This window comes from Erythranthe guttata, chromosome 4 (assembly GCF_056151865.1).
Source record: "Erythranthe guttata isolate IM_541 chromosome 4, IM_541, whole genome shotgun sequence".
In the NCBI taxonomy this organism is placed as follows: Eukaryota; Viridiplantae; Streptophyta; class Magnoliopsida; order Lamiales; family Phrymaceae; genus Erythranthe; species Erythranthe guttata.
The window spans coordinates 5,531,037-5,556,736 of NC_142536.1; the positions used below are offsets into that span (position 1 = coordinate 5,531,037).

Sequence of the window (25,700 nt, forward strand, 5' to 3'; positions counted from 1 at the left end):
TATATATTATTTATAGGTGTATTTTTCGGAAAAAAATCAGATTTTTTCGGAATTAATTTTGGAATTGAATCGTATCGGAAATCGGAAATTCCAAATTTATTTTATATAGTTCCAATTCCAATCCAAAAAGATTGGAAAAATTCGGAAATCGAAATTTCGGAAGTCGGAATGAAAAAAGTTGTTCCAAAATCGGAACTTTTCGGATCGCAACCGACAGAAATTGGAAATTCCGTTCCAACTTGCACCCCTAGGTACTATACTTATACTGTAACAAATAAATAGTAACAACTAACAGCTACTTTAGTATTTTTTCGGTAATCTTCGATTAGTATACCGTGGTATTCAATAATTGGTAAAAAAAAAATTGTATATTTTCTCCCTACAAATTACTCCTAATTTGTAGTCTAATAAATAATTTAATTAGGTCTCCTAATCTAATTAAATATCTAAAGTCCTAATTATACACTAACATTGTATCTAATTTAATTTTGCATATATATACCATCTCAATATTTTTTTTCCCACATATATATACGAGTACTCATCAATTAATTAATCACAAAAGTTAGAGAATTAAAAAAGAAAAATCATTATTTAATTGTATTTTAATTTTAAGAAAGCAAATCCAATACAAGGATCTGCTATCGTACACCGTCTTCCAGATATCTTCCCCTCTCTGCTTTTCGGATTCAGACTTTGCAGATTCTCTCTCTCTCCTCTCTCTCTCTCTCTCTTCCCTAAAGCCCCTCTCTCTTTTCCTTCGTTGGGGAAGAATTAGAGAAGAGAAGGGTATTTCTGTATTAAATATTATTTTTTCTCCTTCTTCTTCCGGCATCTTTTACGGCTGAATTTCTGTTGGTATAATTCGCAATCCTTGAAACAATTATGCCGCGTGCTTCATCGAGAAAAGGCCCCACTAATTCGACGGCGTCGGGAAATTCTTCAGCCGTGGATCTTTTCCGCGCAGGTCTGTGATCATATCGTAATCAAAATTGAATTGTTTGGACAGTTTTGTAATTTTTTTTGGTGTGCGTGTGTGTGTGTTTTTTGTTTGTGGAAGTTTGTAGCTTAATTGTAATTGTAATTGTAATTTGTACTTTTTGAAGATAAAAAAAAATCTGATCTTTATTTGTTTTACTTTTGAGATAGATCTGCCTGTATTGTTTTTTCGATGATTATGCTTCAGGAGAAGTCGGTTTATACTAAATCAGCTTTAATTGTGAATCGGGATTAGTGAATTTTATGATAATTAGATTAATTAATTATTCTGTATTAATATTTGGAGCATCCTCGTTGTTCCGGAAAAAAAAGAAGAAGCTTTGATTCAGCCTGAATTATGCGAAATTATCTGATATTCCGATTTTGTCGAATGAATTATCGGGCATAGAGTTGAGAATTTTGTTTTCGCAATTTCTAACATGTACACCGGAACAATAATATAATATTATTTTTGGAGTTTCGATTATTTTTGGAGTTTCGATTATATTTGGAGCATCGATTATATTTGGAGCTGGAACTGTAGTCAAAGGCGGAAGCCAATTTTGTGATATGTAACGAAAAACGAGAGAATAAAAACATGTTTTATTTTCTTTCAGCTTCTGGCAAAGCAGCTTCGAAAGAGCTGGAGCGAATCGATCAACTATTTTATTCATATTCGAACAATTCATGTGGCATGATTGAGTAAGTATCATATATTCCAATCTCACGATTTCAAAGTTAGTCATTGCAATTTTATTATTTATTCTTTATGTTCTTAATATTTAATTAAGTGTCTAATTTCGGATTCTTTCGTAAACAGTCCCGAAGGAATCGAGTCCCTCTGCTCGGACTTGGAAGTTGACCACACCGATGTGCGTATATTAATGCTTGCGTGGTGAGTCATTTTTTCTGTTTCGTTTATCCACGATTTATATTATTTATATATTGGAAATTGAATTTAGTGATTTTTGGTTTTAGGAAAATGCAAGCAGAGAAGCAGGGTTACTTCACTCTGGTAAGGCTAGTTCGTTATCGTATCTCGACTTTCGAGTTCTTTAATATTTTTGAAGAGTTGAATATTAAACCGATTAGTCTTTGTATACGTATAGAAGCTAACTCGTATATTTCCGTTTGTTGTTAGGATGAGTGGCGAAGTGGCCTAAAAGGGCTAAGAGTTGATACGACACTTAAACTGAAGAAAGCACTTCCGGATCTCGAGAAAGAGGTACGTTTTATAATTAATTATTACATTTAAAATTATGCGTACGAATTTCTAGTGATTTAGTGATATGGCCTACGGAATTTTATTTTAATATGTTATATAAATTATTTTCCAGGTCAGAAGGCCACCAAACTTTGCGAATTTCTACTCGTTCGCCTTTCGATATTGCTTGACCGGTAATTTAATTTTACGAATTAATTTGTTGAAGGCTTTAGTTTCCGTTTCTGTTAATTTATAATTTTTTTATTATTTGTTTTTCGTTCAGAGGAGAAGCAGAAAACCGTAGACATTGAAAGTATTTGTATTCTCCTGGATCTTATTCTAGGATCGGTATTTCGCCCTCAAGTGGATTTGCTTACTCAATATCTGAAGGTTTTGAATTTTTTTAATGTCTTGTATTTCCGATTCAGAAATTCTCGTTCGATCAATTATGATTTTTTAGAATTATGAGTAGTCCCTTTTTTTTTTTTTTAATAAAGTTTAATTACAAGTGTAATCGGGCTCGTAATTGACATGGCTGATTGCAGATGCAAAGTGATTACAAGGTCATTAACATGGATCAGTGGATGGGTTTCTATCGATTCTGCAACGAGGTAATGTGATTCTTCACTTTTTGACTCGTTCAACATTAAATAAAACCCCCTCTATTTTTTTGGGTAAATTACAACCACCCCTTAGGGAAGGTCCATTTATGAAAAAAACCCTTATTATTCCATAATTACATCCACACCACCCCTGCAATTTGTAGATTTCTTACTTCGTAGGGGGTGTATAAGAAATTTACAAACTACAGGGGCTGGATGTAATTTCTAAAAAAATAAGGGGCTTTTTTGTAATTACACTTTACCTCAGGGAGGTGATTGAAATTTACACCCCTTTTTTTTTGGGCGCAAACTCCTTTTAGGATATGGTGTTTCGTTTCGTTTTTTTTTTTCTTTTAAATTTATGAAGATGTGTTTGTTTGATGTATGGAAAACAGATCAGCTTTCCGGATCTTAGCAATTACGATCCCGATCTTGCGTGGCCGTTGATCTTAGACAACTTTGTTGACTGGTTAGGATCTGACCGAGCCTAAATCTCGTCTCCTCTTGGTAAAGCCACCCTAGTACCGATTCCCAAGTAATACATATTTTCTCAATTCGTCCCTTTATATTTATTTAAATTATGCTGATTTTGCTAACATTATCTTCATTTGATCTAAACTTTCAGGTTGTGACAATAACAGCAAAATCGAGCTATGTGGAGTGGTTTCTGCTTTCATTGATTTCGTATTTATATATATAAACTGAATAGTGCTCCTGTATTTTTTCTAGCACTTATATAAAGTATACCTATTTTCAGAACCTTAATTCGAGACTTTGTATCAACAAATTGCCTTGAGTTTTTTATATATAGTTACCATTATTTTTCCGTATTTTGTTTGGCTTATTCCGTAATTGATCGTATCTGATTTTCGTTTATGAAAATTCCGATTTTTATGGAGGATTGCATTTGAAAATAACATCGGTAGTAGTAAGTACTTTATGATACATATATTTATGCATGTATGGAAAATGAAAATGGAATTTTTAATTATGCCAATTTCAAATTTTCATTCAAAATTTTGAAATTTTGACTTTTCCGATTATTTTTGGAGCATAATTGAAGTTAATTTTTCAATTTCGAAAAAAAATAGAATTATTCGAAAGTGTTACAGAGATATATTCTCTTGTTCCACCAACTAGGTCATAGTGATAATTTGTACTATAAATCAAGCATTCTTTGAACTTTAAGCAAGCTAAACATTATGTATATATATGTATGTGTGTGTGTGTGTGTGTGTGTGTGTGTGTGTGTGTGTGTGTGTGTTTTCTTGATAAAGATTTCTCCCAAGAAGTTGATGTAAAAATTACAGCAATGCACATGTACAGATTTTGCAGAATATCCTTTTATAGCTGTTGTAGCATTATAATATCACATGAGAGAGAGAGAGAGAGAGAGAGAGAGAGAGAAAGAGAGAGAGAGATCATTAATAACTTGAAAAAATCATTAGTTTGTGATAGAATCGACGATCAAAGGCGGCGGTGGTGGCAAAGAGCTTCTACTTCCATCGCCAACTGCCGCCACACGAGGAGGAGAGGACGAAGGAGAAGAAGATGACGACGATGAATTGGTAGAAAAATTAGTGAACCTTTTTGAAGAGCTTTTGAGTTTCTTCTTGTCTTGTACTTTGTGGTGGCGGACTTTTGTCGAGTTCAAGTTCGCCGGAATCACACACTTGCACAGAACACCTATCACAATAATCATAAAAAAAAATTATGTTTGGAATTTTAAACAAGGTGAGTAAAGTGAAAGAATCTGATTCTATCTCAATACTTCCAAGGCAAGTCACATGATGTATAATCATCATATATGATGATTATTCATTAGTAATTATGTGGAGTGATTGTGGCTGAAAAAACTAATCTCGATTCCGTTTATAAAAATCGGAAATTCGAAATTAGTAATGAAAAACTTGTTCGAAAAATAGAATTTATTGGATCATAACAACGGAAAATCGGAAATTCCATTTTGTATTCACCTATAGTATAATAAGTGTAATTTTATGAAAGAAAAATATTTTTTTTTATTCAAAATTAAAATTGATTTGGAAATCGGAATCTCAAATATAAAAATGAAAATACTCACTTTAAAATTGAAAATCGAAAATCAGTAAAAATATAAAAAATTGAAAATCAGAATTTTCGGAATCCACAGTAAAAAGTATTGTTAAAAAATCTGAATTTTTTTGATCGAAATTCGAATTCGGAATTTGATTTAAATTCCACTCCAAGAACAAAAGATCACATAAAATATCAAATGAGGTTAGAGGAGGCTTGATTACCGATTCGAGCGAGGCGATTAACCCAATTCGGGATGGGATTACCGGTGAGTTTAACGCACGCGTTGTTGCAGAAATGGTTGCAGTTCTTGGAGATGAGATTATATGCATTTCCTCTGTATTTTTCAGCAAAATTCTCCATTAACACCCTCACTTGATCGGGGCTCATATCGGTCCATCCTATCAAAATCGACTTTCTGAATTTGAATCCATTGCAGATTTTCGGCTCCCCTTCGAATATTCCTGTTGTTCGATGTTCGTGTGCTCCAAATGCATACTCAATTCCATGAACTGCCCAATAATTAAAATTAAAAATTAAATCTATTTGTAGATAGCAATTCAAGAAACAGGGGAACTCTCTCTCTCTCTCTCTCTCTCTCTCTCTCTCTCTATATATATATATATATATATATATATATATATATATATATATATATATATATATATATATATATTTATTTATTTAATAAAAAAAAATCAACATAAGCAAATCAAGAAACAGGGGAATTCAGTTGCTCTCTCTTTCTCTCTCAAAATCCAGCTCAAAAGAGTCAAATTAAGATTCGATTTAGGGTTTGTTGTGGCAAAGAAGAACAAAAAAATTGAATTGGGATTACAAAAAGAAAAAAGAGGATTCTTCTTGTAGAGTACAAACCTTGAACACCGGAATGGTAGACGCCAAGGCCAAGCCAGTAAGCATAGCCGTTGGCGGAGGTAAGATCATACACATTCAAATGCACCGCCGCCGTTCCGCCGCTGCTCTCTACTGAACTTTTCCGGCATAACATTGCAAATTAAATTTTTTTCCGACGGGTTTAAGAGAAAGGTTATCGATAAGCCTCCGCACTCGAGATGAAAAAACTTTATCGGAAAAGTTGAATGGGGAATGAGAATAATTCACCGGCGGCGGCGGCGGCGTACGAGTGCCACACCACTGTCAACTTTTGGCGGACCAGGTGGGAGGCTTATATATAAATCTGGATTTGCACTTTTTTTTATTTTATTTTTAATAATAATAATAATAATAATAATAATAATAAAAAAAAAAAAAGTGGGAATTTACAGAAAAAGGAGAGAGGTGATTGGTTGGAAAGTGAGCTGGTGTGATCCAATTACTACTAATCATATTTTAAATTTTGAAATAATTCTTTTCTTGGAGAAAGTAACGGACACTAATTATGAGGTGAAGTGGGTATTGTTTCTGTGTATTTCGTATACTGTGGACCATCGTATCATATTGTATAGATTAGTGTACTGTATACTCCTTTCATGTGTAGATTATAAGAATATATTCAATATTAATTTGAATTGAGATTTAAGTTAATCATTTTATAGTTGAACAAAAAAATAAACATGTTAAGATTCATAGTTGAAAGATATGAACATATTAAGATTTGATAGAACAGAACCTCGATAAGTAATTTTGTTTGAATAATAATTTTTTTCGATCCGAACTCGCGGACGACGTGGTAAATTAAGAATTCATATGTAAGATTATAGATATTTGAAAATTGTAATAGGGTCAATCTAATTTATAAATTAATAATGCATATAAATACTCTTTCAAATAATACATTATGCAATACTTTTTAGGGTAAATTAAAACCACCCCTGAGGTATGGTCAATTTACAAAAACAATCCTCTTGTTTGGATAATTACATCTACCCAACTATGATTTATCTTACGCCTCCACCCTTGTGGTGTCGAATTCAACATAGTCACCTAACCTAGATTTCGTGGAATGTGCTCTAGTTTGTACTCGTTTCGTGTAAAATACAGTTTTTGATGCACCACAATTTGATATATACAAGCCAAAAAAACACATATTATGATCATCTTGCATCAAAAAGTAGAGTTCGAATAGGATAAAACGGGTACAAAAGTGATACTATTCCATATAATCTTGAAGATTCCACTCAATTTAAAAATGTAAGGGACGTGTAAGAAAATTTATAGTTGAGTGAATGATTGTAATTACCCAAACAAGAGGCGGATTTTTATAATTTGACCATTACCATACTTTTATGATACATAATTTTTTTTGAGTTGAAATCTATTAACACATAATAAAGTATATTTTAATTTTCTTTTGTTCCTTGACGAAGTTTACAATCGCTTCGAATCTCAGTCCTCACTTTTTAATATTGCAAGAACTTTTGATTTTGTTTTTTAATAAATAAAAAATGTAAAAGAACCAAATACCATTTTGTTTTAAGAGTTCGATTGAATTTATTGAAAAATAAAAATAAAAATAATAATAATAATAATAATAATAATAATAATAATAATAATAATAATAATAATAATTTTTCAAAAACAATACCACTAAATAATTTTATTTAAAAAAAAAAATACTACATAATATATGATTATACTTTCTTATGTTTCTTTCTCCCCCATTCGATTTCACCATTTTCATTCTGCACAACTTGGGACTCCACAAGCTCTCTACCTTCTATACCACCAGTCCACCACCTGTCTCTAATCAGATCGCCACGCCGCCGCCGCCACCGCGGCAGTTTTTACCGCAATAATGCATCACTTCAACCTCCACCTCCACAACAGCCACCACGATTAGGCTCTTCGAACCGAGGTCGAAGAGTCTCGGACAAAAGACCTGAAAAAAATATTCAACGGCTGATGCTCTCTCTTTTCTGACGTGATTCCGGCGATTATCAATTGCTAAATTGGAATTCGGAGCTCCATACCAGGAGTTCACATTGCATTTCGGAACTTTCGGTTCTGCTTCACCACATTTCAGCTATTGACAATCAATTGATGAAATTAAGGTAAGGGTTTTTTCGTTCAAACCTAGATTTCGTCCTATTTTTATTTTTTATCTTTTTTTTTTTTTGTAATGCGTTTAGTCTGAGATTTTTAGACAAGCATGATATAGGAGATATGTGAGAATTATTCTGAACTTGGATGAAGCTTATGTTGGCAACTTTTGATATTGAATGCAAGTTGATTAATTTTGAAAGTGAAAAGAATTTGTTTCCACACCTGAATATTCTTGAAATGTTGATTCATATTTGATTGTCAACAAACTGCTCGACGTATTGCCTGAGAGAAATTCGACTTGATCAAAATTTATTAGGTTCGATTCAACTACACAAGTTTAAAAGTAGTGAAGCATGGGATTAAGAAACAATGACATACACATTGTTGCATTTGAGTTTTTAACATATACAAAATTAGTGTTCGGTTTTTTGGGAGAAACTGGACCCATGTAATAAGCAGCAGAAGTTGTTGGATTATCTTTCTCTTCTTTTGGTGTTGTTAAAGAAGAAGGAGATTGTGTAGGTTGTAGAAGTTGAAAGTTTTTATATATTTCAGATTTATTAGAAAGTAGAAGAAGATTTATGAATGATGATACATAGAGGTAATCTGTATACGAACTGGAAGCGCTAACTGATGGTAAATAGTAGGTTAAAAATATGTTTACTTATTGGAAAAAATAGTTATTTATATCATTGTGAGTCATTCAATATAATTTATCTTTCATTCTGTTCTGTATGGACTTGTGTAATGGTAACTTGATGAGAAATGTTGGGCAGGAAGAAATGAGAAGATTTTTTGCGGGGAAGAGTATTTTGAATCGGATCCAATCTTCGAACCGGTTAAATCTCTACCCGAAACGACCCTTTTGCTCCTCCACCCAAAACAAAAAGCCCACCGCCATTACCAGTAGCAACAATGGGTCTTCTTCATCTCCTTCAATCAGCAATTACAGCGAGCAATACAAAGCTCTTGAGAACCTTGATTTCATGACTGCCGCAAAGATTCTCTTCTCCGGAACCCCCAATAAGAAGGAGTTTGGGTATGAGTTCTGTTTTATTGTTCAGGCAATATGTCGAGCAATTCTTTTACAGTGTTTTTTTCTTGGATTTCTTTCAATTCACTGAAAGCACAATTTCACGTCATAATCAATTTATCACTGAGTTAACTGTGAGCTTCTTTGATGAATTTTAGGTTGGATTTCCACCTGGTACAACTCTTCTTTGTATGCTTGCCATCTCTGGGTAATTCATTCATATGAAAAGATTTTTGTCATTGTATTATTGGTTTGCGGTTTCTGTTTGATTTATGACTCGTCCGCCAATTTTGTACCAGCTGTGTATCTTGTAGCTCAGTATGCTCGCAGTGAAATGAAGAAAATGGATGCGGTATGATTTACATTTATGTATAGATCCAAAAATTTGCTTTCTATGAACTTACATTATTCAATTGTTCTAAAGTCAAATATCTGTTTCATTTCATTGATTATGTGAATAGTGAATATATTTACTTGAGCTTCTTGGTTATGTGTGCGGGTGAAGAAAAAGTATGTGATTAGTTTTTATATTTGCTATATGATGAGGTTTAGAAGTATTTCCTTTTCGTTTCTCGTAATTTTATGTCGAAAGTAAAGCATACATGCTATATATGCTTTTGCATTAAGAAAATACTTCCAATCTCGCAAAATGCATATCTTAAACCCCTATCATTTTGCGCTGGATTTACAGTGCAAGTTTGCATTTGCAAATTTATGTGGAGTCCTATTGAAGAAATATTTTTACAGATGATTTCATAGTTTTCGAACACCGCGCGCACGCACAAATATTTACATATGCAATATGTTTTTGAATTATTTGAGTCCGTTAAATTTTTTTAAAGTGTATATTTACTCTCTCTCTAGGAATTGGAATGGAAGAAACAAGCGGAGTTTGAAGCACAAGCGAAAGAGATGGAGCTAAAAGCTGCCGAAGAAAAAGCAGCAGCAGCTTCTAATCCAGAGCTTTTGGAGGTGAAAGAGAGGCTCGATAAGCTCGAAATTACGGTAAAAGAAATTGCTTTGGAATCGAAGAAGCAAACTAGTGATGCTATAAGAACTGGACCTCAAAACAACAATGAGCAAAACAAACAGTAGTAGTACTGATAAGCTGAAGTTGCTATAATTTTGTGAATCTTTAATCCAATTTTGTGAATCTTTAATCCAATTTTGTGAATGTAAATAAAGTTTTCTTTTGGGGGGCTATAATTTAGCATAAATTATGTTTATCTTTCTGGTAATGATTATCCATGAACTTTAGATAATTTTCCCTTAATATTTATCCAATTTCAATTTATTCATCCAGAAAATATTATATCATCTGAGTTGCTTTATCAGCAAGAAATACATATACACACACACACTCACACACACACACACACGCACGCACACCCATGTTATATATTCCGCTCTGGTCGGCTCCATTTCCGATATTCAAATCGATTCAATGGCTCTTTTCCGTCTTGTTTACTAAGCAATTACAGAGACAAAATGCAAAGATATTTGGAGGGTGCCATTTTTCCCGACAGAAAATTCCGGCCATCGGGCATCGGCGGGCATCGGCAACTTAGGCCTATTTCCCCAAATTATGTGCATTATTAATTAGGATCCCAGAATATGATTTTTTTTTTTAATATTTATATGATTAAATAAATTAATTAATGATAGCCCAAATTTTTATAGAAAAAATAATGTAAAGATTAATACTCTTAATATCTGCACTTAAAATAAAAAAAGGTATTCACCCAAAATATTTAATTTTGTATTAAAAAAATAATATAAAGAGTCCAATTAATTACTTCAGTTGTTTTATGAACAAGAAGCACAAACGTTATGCATTACGTGAACAGAAAAAACAAAACCAAAAAAAAAAAATGAGAAGAATTCCAGAGTGGAAGAGTAAATGGAATCGGGTCCAATATTCAAACCGGTTCTCCACTGCCACTCTTTTACTAATCCATGCAAAGATTTTAAGAAACGTAACAAATTGTGTATGTGTTCTTTTTTTATTTGGTTCAGGCAATTCGTCGAACACTTTGTTTACAATAATTTTTTTTCATTAATGATCACTGAATTAATCGTGAGATTTTTTTTTCCGATGGATTTCAGGTTGGATTCCATGCCGGTAAAATCCTTACTTTATTTTGGCTTGCCATCACTGGGTAACCTCTCACTCTCAGTTCATAAATTGAAATGATTTAATTATTTATTTTAGGGTTTCTCTTTTTTTTTTTTAATAGTTTCGATTGGGTTTTGATTAATGATTCTCCACCATTTTCTGTATCAGTTGTGTTTTCTGTAGGTAAGTATGCCGGAATTGCGACGAAAGATACAATCGAAGATAGACGCGAGGTATGTATGTATGTATGTATGTATGTATGTATGTTTGTATTTATAAGTGAGCTTCTTTTTATTCTATGCTACGTACACTCGGTTAGCTTTATCAGGTACACATCTCGTCAAACACTTACATTATGTAATTACCTATTTACACACATTCGCATGTGCGTGTACGTGTACGTGATTTTGTACATATTACTTGGTGTGGGAATAGACAACACCGTAGGTTCATTGTTCGTCTTAGATAGATAACCCGATTTTTCGATAATAAAATTCAAAAATTTACCCTTTAGCAAAATTATTCATTTAGTGAATGATCAAAGTCAAAATATTGGTATTACAAACGACAACGAATTGTGCAATGAGCTCCAAATCGGCAAATAATTTAGTATGTATACGTTTTTAAATGAAGTATATTTCTAATACATGTTACTATGTTAGTAATCCCTTTGAAACTTGTATTGTTGGATCTTTTATTTTGTTAGATAATATTGAATCGAGAGAAATCAGCTCAATCACGAGCGAAAGAGATGACCCACACGAAGATCAAAGCTTTCGAAGAAGGAGCAAAAGAGATGGCCCACATAAAGCTCAAAGATTTCAAAGAAGCAAAAGAGATGGCCCACATGAAGCTCAAAGCTATCAAAGAAGGAGCGAAAGAGATGGCTCACATGAAGCTCAAAGCTATCGAAGAAAGAGCAAAAGAGATAACCAATAATATAAACAAATCAGCACCGGCATCCGAAATCACTCTTTTGGAGGTGAAAGAGGAACTCGTAAAATCGGTCGAAAAACGAGCGAAAGAGATAGTCAAAAGGGAGGTCAAAGTTGCCGTAGATAAAGCAGAGAGAATATCCAATCCGGATCTTTTGGAGGTAAAAAAGGAACTTGAAAATCGGTCGAAAAACGAGCGAAAGAGATAGTCAAAATGGAGGTCAAAGCTGCCGTAGAAAAAGCGGAGAGAATATCCAATTCGGATCTTTTGGAGGTGAAAGAGAAACTCCACAAGTTAGAACTCAATGTTAAGGAGCAAAGGGAAGTTGGTGCTATTCATCATTCCATCTTAGGTGTGTCTTTGTTGATATTACTCAAGATATATAGTCATTGATTAAATTTTATTAATTCTTCATAAGTATTATTATTTTTCTTTTTATTTTTTATAGATACGTCATACGTATTATCATATTTTGCTTGTTTCTATCTTTAGTTTCCTAGTTTTTGTAGGCATGATGGTGTGGATGTGGCCAATCCTAATATTCTTTTTTTTTTTTTTTTTTTTTTTTTTATCTTAGCCAATTTTTTCGGAAAATGTTGTCCTTGCACCAAAAGGCGAATCCCTCGCCCCCAGGGCCCCCATCCCTTGGCCCGACAAGGATTGATGGAGGATGTAAATCATGGTAACTCAACGGCCCGTTAAGGTAGCGGACCCGGACCTGGTGCCCACAAGGAACCAACCCTCATTTGGAGTTGAAATTCCCACACTGCGGCTGCCAGGATTCGATCCTAGGACCTTGCACCAACTTACCACCTCCGGAACCAGTTGAGCTACACCCATGCGGGCTGGAAAATGTTGTCCTAAGTTAGGACTCCTAACCTATAGTGTGTATTTAAATAGTAATTGAACGCCCATACATCATGGTGTTCAATTTACTACAATTCAAACTATACATGTAGCGATGTTGAAATTTGTAACTTAAAAAAACATTCGCATGCAGATAAAAAAAATTGACACAACTTCGTTGAAAATAATAATTCAGCAGATATGATCGGCTGTAAAAGCTAGACACGGCGGCCGACGAGAAACAGATAGATGCAGCTCAGTTTCGAGTTTCGAGATATAGAGTTGCAGAGAGGGATTCGGGGGAGAATAGAGAAGAATCACGCAAAATTCATAAAAAACGAGCTTAGGGCTTTCACATTAAATACCGGGGCAATTATGTCCGAAAAAAGACCGTTCCCTTGATTTTAAATAAACTTTTAAGTATTGGGTTTATTTGCAAGATAAAAAAACTGAATGTCTCTTTTTTAATTAAGTTCATGTGTCATGGACCTATTTGCTATTACCCCTATAATTATTTCAGTTGCTTTATCAACAAGAAAATACATATATGCATATTATATATACCGCTGAAACGAATCCACACCGGCCCTGAATAAAAAAAAAAAAGAAAAAAAAAACTAAAAATGAGAGGAATTCTTGTGGGGAAGAATGTTTTGAACCGGGTCAAGTATTCGAACCGGTTCAATCCGAACCGGTCTTTTTGGCACTCCGCCGTAAAAAGCATCGGAAAAATGGATGAATTGAATTTCTGCTCAATGCTGGGTAACTCGGTTCATTCAAATTATGTCGTTTATGTTTACTAATTTTGTTCGGTTTAATTTTAATTTTAATTTTAATTTTAATTTCAATTTTAATTCTAATTCTGATTCATGACTCTCTAAACCTATTTATTTACCAGGTGGGTTTGGTGTATCTCTCTTAACTGGATATGGATATAAATATAAAGATGAGGTATGTTTTACATTAATGTATTGATTTTGTGGTTTCTTACCGATTAATTAATTATTTAGTTAATAATATGTTTGGTTCTTTGGATTACATCTTGATTAAATTTGTTAGATTATGGTATTATATGTGAATCATTTATAAAGTATTTTATTTAACAAAATTAAGTCATTGTTCTAAATGATAAAATTGTAATTTTTCCTTTTACCTAGTCATCCCCTATAAAATTAATTGCGGAGATGGGTGTTATTAATTTCATGAAGTAGTAGTATTTAATTTGCGGGCTTCCACTTTAGTAGGAGGCTTGAGTAATGTTGAATGTTATCAATCAAATATTTTACTAACTCCTACCATTTAGTTAATCTAACCTAGTAGCAGCAAGCAAACGAGGCCTAAAATGTATAGATAACAAATAGGAAAATAATTTGATTTTTTGTTTTGTTAGATATTGAATCGAGCGAAAGAGATAGCTGAAACGAATCTCAAAGCCATCGAAGAAAGAAGGAAAGAGATATTCAATACGATAAGAAACGCAACACCGACATCCAAGTCAAAGGTTTTGCAGGTGAAAGAGGAACTCGAAGAATTGGTTGAAAAACAAGCAAAAGAGATAGTACTCCAATCCAATTCAAAAGTATTGAGTCTGAAAGAGGAACTCGAAGAATTGGTTGAAAAACGGGCACAAGAGATGGTCCAATCCAATTCAAATGTATTGGATGTGAAAGAGGAACTCGAAAAATTTGTTGAAAAACGAGCGAAAGAGATAATCCGGAAGGAGATCGAAGCTGTTGACGAGCAACTCGCGGAGGCGAAAAAGATGTTGGGCGAACAGATTGTAAGAGAAATGGCATCCATTTCGGATCTTTTTGAGATGAAAAAGAAACTCCGTAAGTTAGAACTCAATCTAGAGGAGCAAACGGGAGTCGACGACGTTATTTATTATTCCACACTAGGCGTGTGTGTGTGGGCTCTACTCAAGCTAACATTTTTTTGATCTTTAGTATAATTCGAATATTAATTTTGATTTATTTATTTATTTATTTCATCATTAGTATTACCAGGGGGAATACGATGCTACACCTGGTGATTTTCACCGGGTGGCTCTTTTCTTGACATGTGTCTTTTTTTATTTATTTTATAATTATATTTCTAAAAACCCATTGAGCCATAACTGAACCCGTAGTGGGAATCTTATTAATTAGAGTGCCTGGTTATATTCACCAGGTGTAGCATAGAATTTCCCGTATTACCAGCTTTTGCTTGTTTCTATCTTTAATTTCATAGCCATTTTAGGGCAAATAATTTAATGTATATATTTTTTAAATGAAGTATATTTCTAATACATGTTACTATGTTAGTAATCCCTTTGAACCTTGTATAGTTGGATCTTTTAATTTGTTAGATAATATTGAATCGAGCGAAATCAGCTCAATCACGAGCGAAAGAAATGGCCCACAATAAAATCAAAGCTTTCGAAGAAGGAGCAAAAGAGATGGTCCACATAAAGCTCAAAGATTTAATTTCGAAGAAACAAAAAAGAGATGGCTCACACGAAACTCAAAGCTGTCGAAGAAGGAGCGAAAGAGATGGCCCACATGAAGCTCAAAGCGATCGAAGAAAGAGCGAAAGAGATAACCAATAGGGGTGTGTGTAGGGTTATTAGTGAAGATGGTATATTCTTTGACCTAGAGTGGCGCATATCATGTTTATACTTGGGGCAATTAGACAACTTCTTTGGACCTATTTTTTTATTAGATATAAGGGCTATTTTATTACTTTAATTTTTATTTTTTTTGGTTACCATTTTCCCATTTTCGCACAATTAATTTCGAGAGCAAGCAAGGTCGCAAGTTGATGATGTTGTCGAAACTTTTGTTTTCTTTGATTAGGGTTTCGTTTGTGAGATGTTTTTGGTGGAATTCGATCCTATTCTTTGTGGGGAGTTGATTCTTAAGAGGAGCTTTCGAAAATCGAGTGAAATTGAGGCTAAATCAGAAATAGATCGAGGTCAGAATGAGGTTGGAATGGGCGTCACGTGCAAAACATGCGACTTTTATCGTTCAATTTAACACGAAAATAGACAAACGGACCAAAATTGAGAAGAAAAACAAGAGAGGCTTAAAATCGATTCTAAAATAATATATAGGGATTAAATTCGATTAAATTCAAGGACGTCGATCGAGCAGTTTGTTTACAATGAAGTTTTTGTGTTTCATCTTATATATATGTACCGAATTCCAAATAAAAACAAATACATGCAATTACAGCTGAATTCCAAAATATTTTTAACAATTTTCATAGGCTTTTTAAAGTGGCCCATAAAATTTTGGGGCTGATGCAGAAATAACAATAGTCAGATGGGTCCTTTTCATGTTAGGATAATTAGAGGGGCCAAAGTATAAATAATAATAGCTTCAGAAATCATCTTTTCATTGGCTTAATCAGCAAGAAATATAATACACACACATGTATATATACCTAGACTACAATTCGAGCAAAAACAAAAAAAAAAAAAAAAAAAAAAAAAACAATGAGAGGAATTCTTGTGGGGAAGAGTATTTTGAACCGGGTCCAGTATTCAAACCGGTGCAACCTCTATCAGAACCGGTCTTTTTGGCACACCACCACCCACAACGGCGGCAGCAGAACCAACAAATCTCTTGGCAACCTTGATTTAAAAGCAACCGCAGCAAGCCCTAAGAAGAAAAGGTAAAGCTTTTTTCCTTTTTACCATTGCTTTTTTGGGTAAATTACAACCACCATTGAGGTATCGTTGCGGTTTCAAATTTAGTGGAATCTTTTAGATTATATGGAATATTCTCAATTTTGTATACGTTTTATCCCATTCGAGCTCCATATTTTGAAGCAAGATGATCATAAGATGTGTTTTTTGGCTTGTATATATCAGATTGTAGTGCATCAGAAACTGTATTAAACGAGTACAAACTAGAAAACACTCCACGGAAACTAGATAATTATATTGTGTTTAAAACCATAAGGGTGGAGATGTAAGAAGATTCATAGCTGAAGGGTAGATGTAATTATCCAAACAATATGGTTTTTTTCGTAATTTGACCAGATTTTAGGGGTGGTTGTAATCGACCTTTTTTTTTGGTCAGGCAATACGGCGAGCAGTTTGTTTACAATGAAAAAACCCATCTAGTTTTGGTTTACTGATCTCTTAATTGAATTTCAGGTCGTTTTTATGGCCAGTACTAATTTGCTCATCACTAGGTAACTCGGTTTTCATTAATCTGGAAATTAAACAATTCAAATTCTGTCGATTTTATGTCGTTAATTTTCGTTCTTATTTATTATACGTAGCAGGTGGTCTGTCTTATAAAGGATTACTTGATTTAGGTGAATGGTTAGAAGAAGAAGGGGAGGTATGATTTACATTTATGTATTGCTTTATAGTTTCTTATTAGGTTTTATATGATCTATTGTTCCATAATCAATATATATACAGTAGAACTTCGATAAATCAATAACCTCCCAGTACAAAAAAAATCTTTTGAGTGACAACACCTATTTTTCACATGATTAGGTAAAAAGTATTGTCCCTATACTTGTCACTAACGGGTTGTCGCTAATGCTCTATAGTGACGATAAATAAGGATTAAGTGACAACAAAAAGAGTTATTAGTGACAATAAAAAACATGTTATCACTTAATGTGTACATTAAGTGACAATTTTTGCGTTTGTCACAATTGGGGGTCACTAATGCAACTTTTTCTTGAAGTGGATCCCTTAAATAATAATTTCTTCCAAACTTGCTAAATTGTTAATTCAGTAAAGTTCATAGGATCATGTTTGTTAAATTATACTCCCTCCGTCCCTTTTTATATGTGTTTTTTGGTGGTGACGCATAGATTAAGATAGTCAATAAATATGTATAGATTATACTAAAAATAATATGGTAAATACTGAAATACCTTTGTCATTAATTATTTTTTAAAACACTCCAAAAAGACATATAATAAGGGACATAGGGAGTATCGAATAGTAATAAATCATAAGAGTTTTTATTTGTTATTTCAAATTAATATATATATATATATATATATATATATATATATATATATATATATATATATATATATATTAGTAACAATGGTTGTTTGATATTGTATAGAAGAATAGATTACATGAAGAAAGATTAGCGAAAGAGATGACAGCTCAGGCGGAGTTTAAAGCAAAAACCGCTGAGGCGGAGCTTAAAGAAAAGATAGCTCAGGCGGCGGAGTTTAAAGAAAAAATCGCTCCGGCGGAGATTAATGAAAAGATAATTGAGATGAATATGAAAGCTGCCGCCGAAGAAAGCGAGAGAGAGATAGCTCTGGCGGAGCTTAAAGAAAAGATAGCTCGTCAGGCGGAGTTTAAAAAAAAAATAATTGAGATGAATATGAAAGCTGCCGCCGAAGAAAGAGAGAGAGAGATAGCTCTGGCGGAGCTTAAAGAAAAGATAGCTCAGGCGGATTTAAAAAAAAAGTTAATTGAGATGAATATGAAAGCCGCCGCCGAAGAAAGAGAGAGAGAGATAGCTCGGATGAAGGTCAAATTTGCCGAACAAAAAGCGGAGTTAGAAGCAAATAAGTTGAAGCTTATGGAGGTGAACGAGAGGCTCGATAAGTTGGATCGCGCGGCGAAGGAGCAAAGGGAATATTATGATGATGTTGTTTATTATTCCATTGCAGGGGTTTGTGTAGGGATGGTAGTGAAGATGGTATATATATTTTTGACCTAGAGTGGAATATTAATTAGGGTAGTTACACAATTTTCTTAATTTGGACCTATTTTTATTAGACCTAATAAGTGCTAACTTTTTTTCTTTTTTAGAACACAAATACAACTCCTCATATTTCCAATTTGCACAATTTCTGATGTAAATAGAGTCAACGATCGATGTTGTCGAAACTTTCGTTTATTTGACTACTAGGGTTTCATTTGTGTGTTGTGACATGTTTTTGGTGGAATTCGATCGAATTCTTTGCGGGAAGTGATTTTGAAGAGGAACTTTTGAAAATCGAGTGAAATTGAGGCTAACTAAAAAAAATAGAGGTAAGAATCATTTTTAGAAAGGAAAAAAAAAAAAGAGTTGGTGTAAAATTTAGTAGCATTCTCGCAGCTATGACCTCTCTCTTTAATTTATCTGTCTGAAATCTCGTTGATTTTGAGTGTTGTGAAGCTTCGTCGATTTTTTGCTAACTTGCTCTAAAATTTAAATTGAATGACACAACATTGTATACATTTTTTTTTGCTGCTTGGTTTGTGTGTTGACGAAGGGTGATATATATATATATATATATATATATATATATATATATATATATATATATATATATATATATAAGGAGGCCTTAATTTTTAATTTTATTAATAAACACCTTAAATTGTAAAACTAATTAATATATCACTGTTCTGCATAAACATAGTATTCGTGTTTGTTAGGAAATTGAGCTTAAGAGACTAATTAACCGAGTTAGAAGCACGAGTGAGAAAGAGATGATCGCAAATGAAGCTCAAAGATGTCGAAGGCAAAGTAGCATCGTCCAGAATTCGGCTCGATAAGTTAGAACTTACGGTAAGCGCGCTTATAGTATTTTGATCCTAGTCTAGTCTGCAAATTTAAAAAAAGTAAATAAAAAAATGAGGGACTTCGATTTCATTAATAGTCTCGATCGGATCCTAATATTTACTTCCTTCGTGTCACAATGGATCGATCTCGATCTTGTTAATTAGATGATTAGATAAATCGAATTGTTTTTCATCTTTAATTTATACAGTGGAGGGAGCACACACTATCTCTATATGAGATGTTACACATGATGTTATGTAACACGTAGTTGGTTTTGAACCATAAATCTATATAATAAATATCCACTAATATAAGCACACGTACAGATACGTATTGTGTGTGTTATTATATATGTGTAGATCAATGGTTCAGGATCACCCGATTTATTTCAAACGAGTGTAGGTAGCATCTACAAAACCATAGCTAGTTTAAAATTTTATAATCATTCAAAAATTCGAACTTCAATATATAATCTACATTATTGAGAACAAAGACAATAAGTGGGAATTATTGAAAAGAAAAACTAATATATTCATCCTAATAAGAAATCTTTTTCAAATAGGACATAAATTATTAAAAATAGGGTAAATTACACACACCCCCCTGAGGTAAGCTTAAATAAATGTAAGGTCCCTGTGGTATCGATAATTACACTTAGCCCCCTGAAACGTAGTCAGAAACTCTAATGGGATAATGAATTGGATACGTTATTCCGATAGGGTTCTAACGGACTATTGGTTTCAGAAAGTGGTGAAGACAACAAAGAGCTATGGGGTAACATGGCTCCCCGAACATTCCCGAACATTTCTTAAATCACCCATAGCTCTTTGTTGTCTCCACCACTTTCTGAAACCAATAGTCCGTTAGAACCCTATCGGAATAACGTATCCAATTCATTATCCCATTAGAGTTTCTGACTACGTTTCAGGGGGCTAAGTGTAATTATCGAGACCACAGGGACCTTACAGTTATTTAAGCTTACCTCAGGGGGGTGTGTGTAATTTACCCTTAAAAATAATATGAACAAAATCAAAGGAAGAACAAAAGAAAATAATTTAAGACAATTAATTAAGAAACTAAAATTAGAGTTTCAGAGATAAATCCAACATTTTCAACTCATCTTGATGATGAAGACTACTAGTGTTTAAACGAGAACTGCCACTATCCCATCTAAAACCACCAACCCCATCCACCGCCGGAGAAAAACTCCGACCACCGTCGAACCTAGCCGCTCCGCCGCCAGACGACGACGGACGACGACCCACCTGGTGGTTCTCCACCATCTGCCGCCCTATCTCCGGCTGCTTTCTAGCCCCCCATCCAGAATGCCCATATGATGATTTTATTGAGGATGAAAAACTTGGCTTGTGTATCATGGAGTGAGCCTGAACCCCAAGAGACCTATTGAAGGACGACACGTGTACAGGGTAGCGTCCGTACACTGCCGCCGCGTCGTGGTGGATGAAGGCGGCGCCCCTCTTCGCGATCGTCCTCTCGCGTTTGTGGGCATTTTGGTGGCCGCCGAGTGCCTGCGAGCTGTAGAATTTCCTGTTGCAGTAGTTGCAAGAGAACACACGCTGCTCCGGTGATTCGTTTTCGGAGTTTTGAGGTTTATTATATTTATTATATGTGTCGTCGAAAAGGTTGAGTACTACTTTTTGCTTCGAGTAGTTATGGTCGGAATTCTCGGTTTTCGGCGGTTGCTCCTCCATTTGATCTCCACTGCACGGCGGTGGCGGTGGCAATGACTCCATTTTTCGGCTTTCGATTTTTATTTTTTTTCTTTCTTTTCTTGCTTTGGAGGGTGATGAGGAGAGTATGGATATTGGTGTTTTAATAGTAAAAAATAAAGAAATTGTAATATAATGTTAATTAATTGTGAAATAAATAGTGTGGAACTACGTATAGAAAGCTGAATTTACAGTTACAAAACATAATAAACTCATATAATCTCACTAATTAATAATTAATCAAATAAATAAAATAGTGTGTGTATATGTGTGTGTGTGTGTGTGTGTGTGTGTGTGTTTATTCCGTAGATATATATATATATATATATATATATATATATATATATATATATATATATATATATATATATATATATATATATATATATATATATATATATATATATATATACTGTGGAATCTGAATTTTGGAAAAAACGTACTATGTTAATTATTTTGTGAGCTTCTTTTATGGAGAACCACATGCAGAAAAAAAATTGGACGTAGTAAATGAAAGTTATGTATATTCATGATTGGTATTTTAATGTGAATTTTCAGTTTAGAGTTATTTATATTTGAATTTGAATTTGAATTTGCTGAAAAAATAAGTATGATACGCTCCTGATTGAGTATTTATGGACTAATTATAAATAATTAATGAGATGTTGTCATGAGTCATGAGTAACCTTCAATAATTTTCTCTTTTATATATACAATAACTAATTAAATCAATATATAAATGTAAGTAATTATCTATATATGAATGTATACATAATATATATGGTTTTGGCTTTTAATTAGTCATGCACTTGTGTGTAGATGATATATCATTTCAAATTTTTATTATTTTGTCATTGGAAAAGTAATAATTTGTATGTTGGCTCCTCCACTAGCTCTAATGTTGACTCCGCCACTATTTGTGTGTATAATTATATACTTATATATTTATGTGCATGGTCATGTTTCGAAACCGTACAATAATGAACTTTAACCAACCAGGATCGGCTCTATATTATTATCAAACTCGCGTCCAGATTTTATAATTTTTTACAGAAGACAAAAATATCACTTTTTCGGAAATGAAATTAATTTTTTTTTTTTGAAAATCAGAATTTCAAAATGAAAAAGCTTGTACCGAAACCAAAAGTTTTTTCGATCAGAGTCAGCGTATGTGTGCTTAGTGGAAAGTTATTTCACCATATCCACAATTAAAAATCAGTCAGTATACATTTCACCGGGTATATCATCTCAAAGATCGGAGATTATCGTGCATATATATTCTTGAATACTACTTGAATAAGTTTTTGAGCCACAAAAGGTGGACGATGATAATTTCAAAAGTGAAATGATAGGTGATTGATCACTAATACTATCCAACAACTTATAGTTCAGTTTGAAAATTAATCAAATTAGATATATAGGTTCGGATCACATTGCCAACGATCGTTAGGTCGAACTTATCATACGTAGTTAGTGCCCTAGTGTGATTTACGTCTCTTGTTTATTTTATATTAATTAATTATGTGAGTTTGGGAAATTAGGAATGGCCGACAATTAGATTAGGTAGGTGATGGTGAAAGGGTACTAATATCAATCAAATATGCTTCATCAACATAACATGCCCCTTGTTTCTAAAGTAGGGTTTTTGGATAATCATCATTTTTGTACATCTAACTAGACTTAAAGTAAAACACTTTTGTCAAATCTTGTTTTTTCATATGTCAAAAGTTATTAAATTATGATTAATATACTGAGTCGAGCTCGAGCCAAATTTGACAAATTCAATTTTATGAGCTCCAAATCCAGCTCGAGGTGATCGAGGCCTTGTAATTTCTGAGCTCAAGCTCATGTTGTATTTATATAGGTCCTAGGTGCAGGTTACTTACTAACAGAATAGCTCGTCTTTACTAAGCCCTTGCCTAAGTTTGTAAGTGCGTGATGATGTAATTTTATTTTATTTTATGTATATGAATAAACATTACTTTAGATTTTGTGAATATAGAAAAAATAAAGCAATAATGTGTTGATTAACTTTAGAGTAAATCAAAATTGGAATATATCATGTGAGATTTGTTTGTCTGTATATCTTAGTGTGATAAGTGTGTTCTCAAGAGACAAAGAAGTGAAATATGTGGGCATCACTTTCTTTAACACATAATTAAAGACTCCCAAACAGAACCTTTCTCTTTTTATCTTTTTGTCCACTCAAAGACACACACACACACACTCAACCTCACAAGTCCTTTCTACTTTCTCCAATGTTTTGTTTGGCCATACTCCTAACCACAAAGTCATGTTATCCTTTTTCAATTTTTTTTTTAATTTCTTTTTTTTTTTGGATTTATTAACTAAACCGAAGAGAAATATTACAAAAAGAAATTAACACAAAACAAAAAAAAAGATCTTCTAAAGTGTAGAAATGGGCTACTTATGGTTAGTCAGAATTGTAAATAATAAAATGGATAATTTGATAATGGGCTTTTGGAGTTTTAATGTTAGCCCATGTCAAGAATTCCTTGCTATTAGCCCAACTAGTAACTTGACCCGTGCGATGCACGGGATTGAACAAACAAACATAACAATCATTAAAAAAAACAGAAATAAAAATGTATTGAATATTTAACTGAAAAATCTAATAAAAACTATAAAATTGAATATTTTACTGGAAAATCTAATAAAACTCTATCCACCAAAGAATTAATCCGGCCACCAACAGAGTAGTTGTTTTCAACTCTTGAGCATATGTCACCTGCACCGTAGGACAAAATGAAAGAAAAAAGAACTTTTTATAAATTGAAAATAAATGTTACAAAGCTCATTTATTAAACTTTGAAGACAAAAAATCCATATATAAATTTAAACAAATATATAAATAACTTACTTAGCTCAGATTTTGGAAAACTTCTTTATAAACGACGTTTGTAGTAGTATTGGAGGTGTTCCCGTGTCACAAATAAGTATCTTCAAGCCTCTTCGACTCGTAACTCTTGAGATAGCAACATATAATTGTCCATGCGAAAACACTGGTTTCTAAAGATATATACCCACATGTTGAAGAGATTGGCCTTGACTTTTATTTTTCGTCATTGCAAACGAAAGAGTTAATTGTACATAACTTATTACAGCAACAATACCTTGTTTGATGCACCACCTAGGAGTTCTGAAGCATTTTGTCCAATTAATTGCATGACAATACGATCAAACATTACGAATGAAGTCGATCCAGTACTATCAATGGCACTCACCTGAACTCTGAACCTGTACAAAAATATATATTTTTGGCGATGCTAAAATGTAGCTCACCTAGGGTGGTGTAGAAAATGAGCTGGGAGAGCAAAGCAGATCAGTAGCTTGACAACTTGATGATCCTGAGGTACCTGCGATCATAGAACACATGAACTAAGCCGGGGGTTGATCCGGCGGAAACCCCTCCGACGCTCAAGTCAGACGTGCTGATCATAGAAATAGTTCAGAGAATACGTATTGTAGTATTGCTCAGTTAATAGGACGTACCTTAATAAAATGAGTAAAACCTCTATTTATATGTCGTTTATTGGGTTGGGTTTGCTTTGTTGGGCATAAGCCTTACTTGAAGGTGTTTGGGCCTCGGTGATATTGGTCTTCGATATTGGGCTCGTAGCCCAGTAGGTAAAGAAATTGTAGGTCCATTGGGTTGGCCCAATTAGGCATATCAATATTATATACAAATTTCGAATACCAAGAGGAACGATGGTGCAACAATTCAAATGAACCATGTGAAAACACCCTTGTATTTTCAAATTGTTAACAAACTCCCCTGTATTATTTATTCCATTTGGTGTGGGAAAAAATCTGGATAATTCTTTGAAAAAACGTAATTAGTTTAGAATTAAAATATCATTAATATTAGTTTAAATGAATATTGAAATAAAAAAATAATAAATTCATCACACAATAATATATATTTTAAATGAAAATTGAATTAATAATGTTTAAATGAAAATTGAAATAAAAAAATAATAAAATAAATAAATGGTATAAAAGAATTCATCCCACAATAATATATCATCAAAAGATACGTAATTAGTTTAAATGAAAATTGAAATAATAAAATAATAAAATTGAAATTAATATTTACTTATGTGTTTAATTATTAGATTATACGAAATTTAATAATACGAAATTTAATAATATGAAAAAAAAATGGATTAGAAGTAATTAGTTTAAATGAAAATTGAAATAATAAAATAATAAAATTGAAATTAATATTTAATTATGTGTTTAATTATTAGATTATACGAAATTTAATAATAGGAAATTTAATAATATGAAAAAAAAATCAAAAGATACTTAATTAGTTTAAATGAAAATTGAAATAATAAAAAAAGAAAATTGAAATTAATATTTAATTATGTGTTTAATTATTAGATTATACGAAATTTAATAATAGGAAATTTAATAATATGAAAAAAAATCAAAAGATACGTAATTAGTTTAAATGAAAATTGAAATAATAAAAAAAGAAAATTGAAATTAATATTTAATTATGTGTTTAATTATTAGATTATAAGAAATTTAATAATACGAAATTTAATAATATGAAAAAAAAATGGATTAGAAAATTAAATTTAATTCCATTATAAGATATCCTCCAAATGAGCGGGAAAAATTGACCCTAGGGTTTTCTAGGGTTT

The 25,700-nt window shown here is 32.8% G+C and overlaps 6 protein-coding genes across 9 annotated transcripts; 4 read left to right on the plus strand and 2 right to left on the minus strand.

Annotated features, from left to right (window-relative positions):
- The first annotated feature begins 475 nt into the window (after window positions 1-475).
- On the plus strand, window positions 476-3,614 carry LOC105972248 (defective in cullin neddylation protein (DUF298)). 2 transcript variants are annotated; one of them, XM_088816665.1, is made up of 10 exons: window positions 476-967; window positions 1,596-1,680; window positions 1,799-1,873; window positions 1,957-1,993; window positions 2,120-2,203; window positions 2,316-2,376; window positions 2,466-2,572; window positions 2,728-2,793; window positions 3,180-3,319; window positions 3,410-3,614. In XM_088816665.1, exons 1-9 carry the CDS (start codon window positions 886-888, stop codon window positions 3,273-3,275), a joined length of 693 nt encoding a protein of 230 aa, XP_088672791.1. In that variant the 5' UTR covers window positions 476-885; the 3' UTR covers window positions 3,276-3,319; window positions 3,410-3,614. The 2 variants fall into 2 exon arrangements, with proteins under 2 accessions (XP_088672791.1, XP_088672792.1); XM_088816666.1 differs by having other exon boundaries at window positions 559-967; window positions 3,180-3,291.
- Window positions 3,615-3,989: 375 nt separating this feature from the next.
- On the minus strand, window positions 3,990-6,027 carry LOC148770985 (deSI-like protein At4g17486). The gene is made up of 3 exons (XM_088816667.1): window positions 5,716-6,027; window positions 5,064-5,351; window positions 3,990-4,470 (listed from the first exon to the last, which is right to left on the minus strand). Exons 1-3 carry the CDS (start codon window positions 5,846-5,848, stop codon window positions 4,229-4,231), a joined length of 663 nt encoding a protein of 220 aa, XP_088672793.1. The 5' UTR covers window positions 5,849-6,027; the 3' UTR covers window positions 3,990-4,228.
- Window positions 6,028-7,432: 1,405 nt separating this feature from the next.
- LOC105972440 (uncharacterized) lies at window positions 7,433-10,137 on the plus strand. Of its 2 annotated transcripts, none has more exons than XM_012997401.2 (5): window positions 7,433-7,850; window positions 8,619-8,881; window positions 9,034-9,083; window positions 9,175-9,227; window positions 9,740-10,137. In XM_012997401.2, the coding sequence occupies exons 2-5, from the start codon at window positions 8,625-8,627 to the stop codon at window positions 9,968-9,970; spliced, it is 591 nt and encodes a 196-aa protein (XP_012852855.2). In that variant the 5' UTR covers window positions 7,433-7,850; window positions 8,619-8,624; the 3' UTR covers window positions 9,971-10,137. The 2 variants fall into 2 exon arrangements, with proteins under 2 accessions (XP_012852855.2, XP_012852856.2); XM_012997402.2 differs by having other exon boundaries at window positions 8,623-8,881.
- Window positions 10,138-13,373: 3,236 nt separating this feature from the next.
- LOC105972231 (uncharacterized) lies at window positions 13,374-14,775 on the plus strand. Its single transcript, XM_012997167.2, has 3 exons — window positions 13,374-13,535; window positions 13,672-13,724; window positions 14,164-14,775. The coding sequence occupies exons 1-3, from the start codon at window positions 13,397-13,399 to the stop codon at window positions 14,710-14,712; spliced, it is 741 nt and encodes a 246-aa protein (XP_012852621.1). The 5' UTR covers window positions 13,374-13,396; the 3' UTR covers window positions 14,713-14,775.
- A 1,443-nt stretch (window positions 14,776-16,218) lies between these two features.
- Window positions 16,219-18,565, plus strand: LOC105972273 (uncharacterized). 2 transcript variants are annotated; one of them, XM_088817635.1, is made up of 4 exons: window positions 16,219-16,427; window positions 16,915-16,952; window positions 17,043-17,104; window positions 17,855-18,565. In XM_088817635.1, exons 1-4 carry the CDS (start codon window positions 16,249-16,251, stop codon window positions 18,464-18,466), a joined length of 891 nt encoding a protein of 296 aa, XP_088673761.1. In that variant the 5' UTR covers window positions 16,219-16,248; the 3' UTR covers window positions 18,467-18,565. The 2 variants fall into 2 exon arrangements, with proteins under 2 accessions (XP_088673761.1, XP_012852664.2); XM_012997210.2 differs by having other exon boundaries at window positions 17,046-17,104.
- A 1,700-nt stretch (window positions 18,566-20,265) lies between these two features.
- On the minus strand, window positions 20,266-21,330 carry LOC105972281 (zinc finger protein 3). The gene has a single exon (XM_012997215.2). It carries the CDS (start codon window positions 21,049-21,051, stop codon window positions 20,380-20,382), a length of 672 nt encoding a protein of 223 aa, XP_012852669.2. The 5' UTR covers window positions 21,052-21,330; the 3' UTR covers window positions 20,266-20,379.
- Between the last annotated feature and the right edge of the window lie 4,370 nt (window positions 21,331-25,700).

Bases quoted from the DNA above. Each gene is read 5' to 3' on its own strand.
- LOC105972248 (XM_088816665.1), top strand. From the start codon at position 886: ATGCCGCGTGCTTCATCGAGAAAAGGCCCCACTAATTCGACGGCGTCG. The intron at 1,681-1,798 runs GTAAGTATCATA...TTTCGTAAACAG, and splicing joins AATTCATGTGGCATGATTGA to TCCCGAAGGAATCGAGTCCC. The intron at 2,573-2,727 runs GTTTTGAATTTT...GGCTGATTGCAG, and splicing joins TGCTTACTCAATATCTGAAG to ATGCAAAGTGATTACAAGGT.
- LOC148770985 (XM_088816667.1), bottom strand. From the start codon at position 5,848: ATGTTATGCCGGAAAAGTTCAGTAGAGAGCAGCGGCGGAACGGCGGCG. The intron at 5,352-5,715 runs GTTTGTACTCTA...ATTATTGGGCAG, and splicing joins CTACCATTCCGGTGTTCAAG to TTCATGGAATTGAGTATGCA. The intron at 4,471-5,063 runs GTAATCAAGCCT...TTATTGTGATAG, and splicing joins TAATCGCCTCGCTCGAATCG to GTGTTCTGTGCAAGTGTGTG.
- LOC105972440 (XM_012997401.2), top strand. From the start codon at position 8,625: ATGAGAAGATTTTTTGCGGGGAAGAGTATTTTGAATCGGATCCAATCT. The intron at 8,882-9,033 runs GTATGAGTTCTG...GATGAATTTTAG, and splicing joins CCCAATAAGAAGGAGTTTGG to GTTGGATTTCCACCTGGTAC. The intron at 9,084-9,174 runs GTAATTCATTCA...ATTTTGTACCAG, and splicing joins TGTATGCTTGCCATCTCTGG to CTGTGTATCTTGTAGCTCAG.
- LOC105972231 (XM_012997167.2), top strand. From the start codon at position 13,397: ATGAGAGGAATTCTTGTGGGGAAGAATGTTTTGAACCGGGTCAAGTAT. The intron at 13,536-13,671 runs GTAACTCGGTTC...TTTATTTACCAG, and splicing joins GAATTTCTGCTCAATGCTGG to GTGGGTTTGGTGTATCTCTC. The intron at 13,725-14,163 runs GTATGTTTTACA...TTGTTTTGTTAG, and splicing joins GATATAAATATAAAGATGAG to ATATTGAATCGAGCGAAAGA.
- LOC105972273 (XM_088817635.1), top strand. From the start codon at position 16,249: ATGAGAGGAATTCTTGTGGGGAAGAGTATTTTGAACCGGGTCCAGTAT. The intron at 16,953-17,042 runs GTAACTCGGTTT...TATTATACGTAG, and splicing joins ACTAATTTGCTCATCACTAG to CAGGTGGTCTGTCTTATAAA. The intron at 17,105-17,854 runs GTATGATTTACA...GATATTGTATAG, and splicing joins GGTTAGAAGAAGAAGGGGAG to AAGAATAGATTACATGAAGA.
- LOC105972281 (XM_012997215.2), bottom strand. From the start codon at position 21,051: ATGGAGTCATTGCCACCGCCACCGCCGTGCAGTGGAGATCAAATGGAG.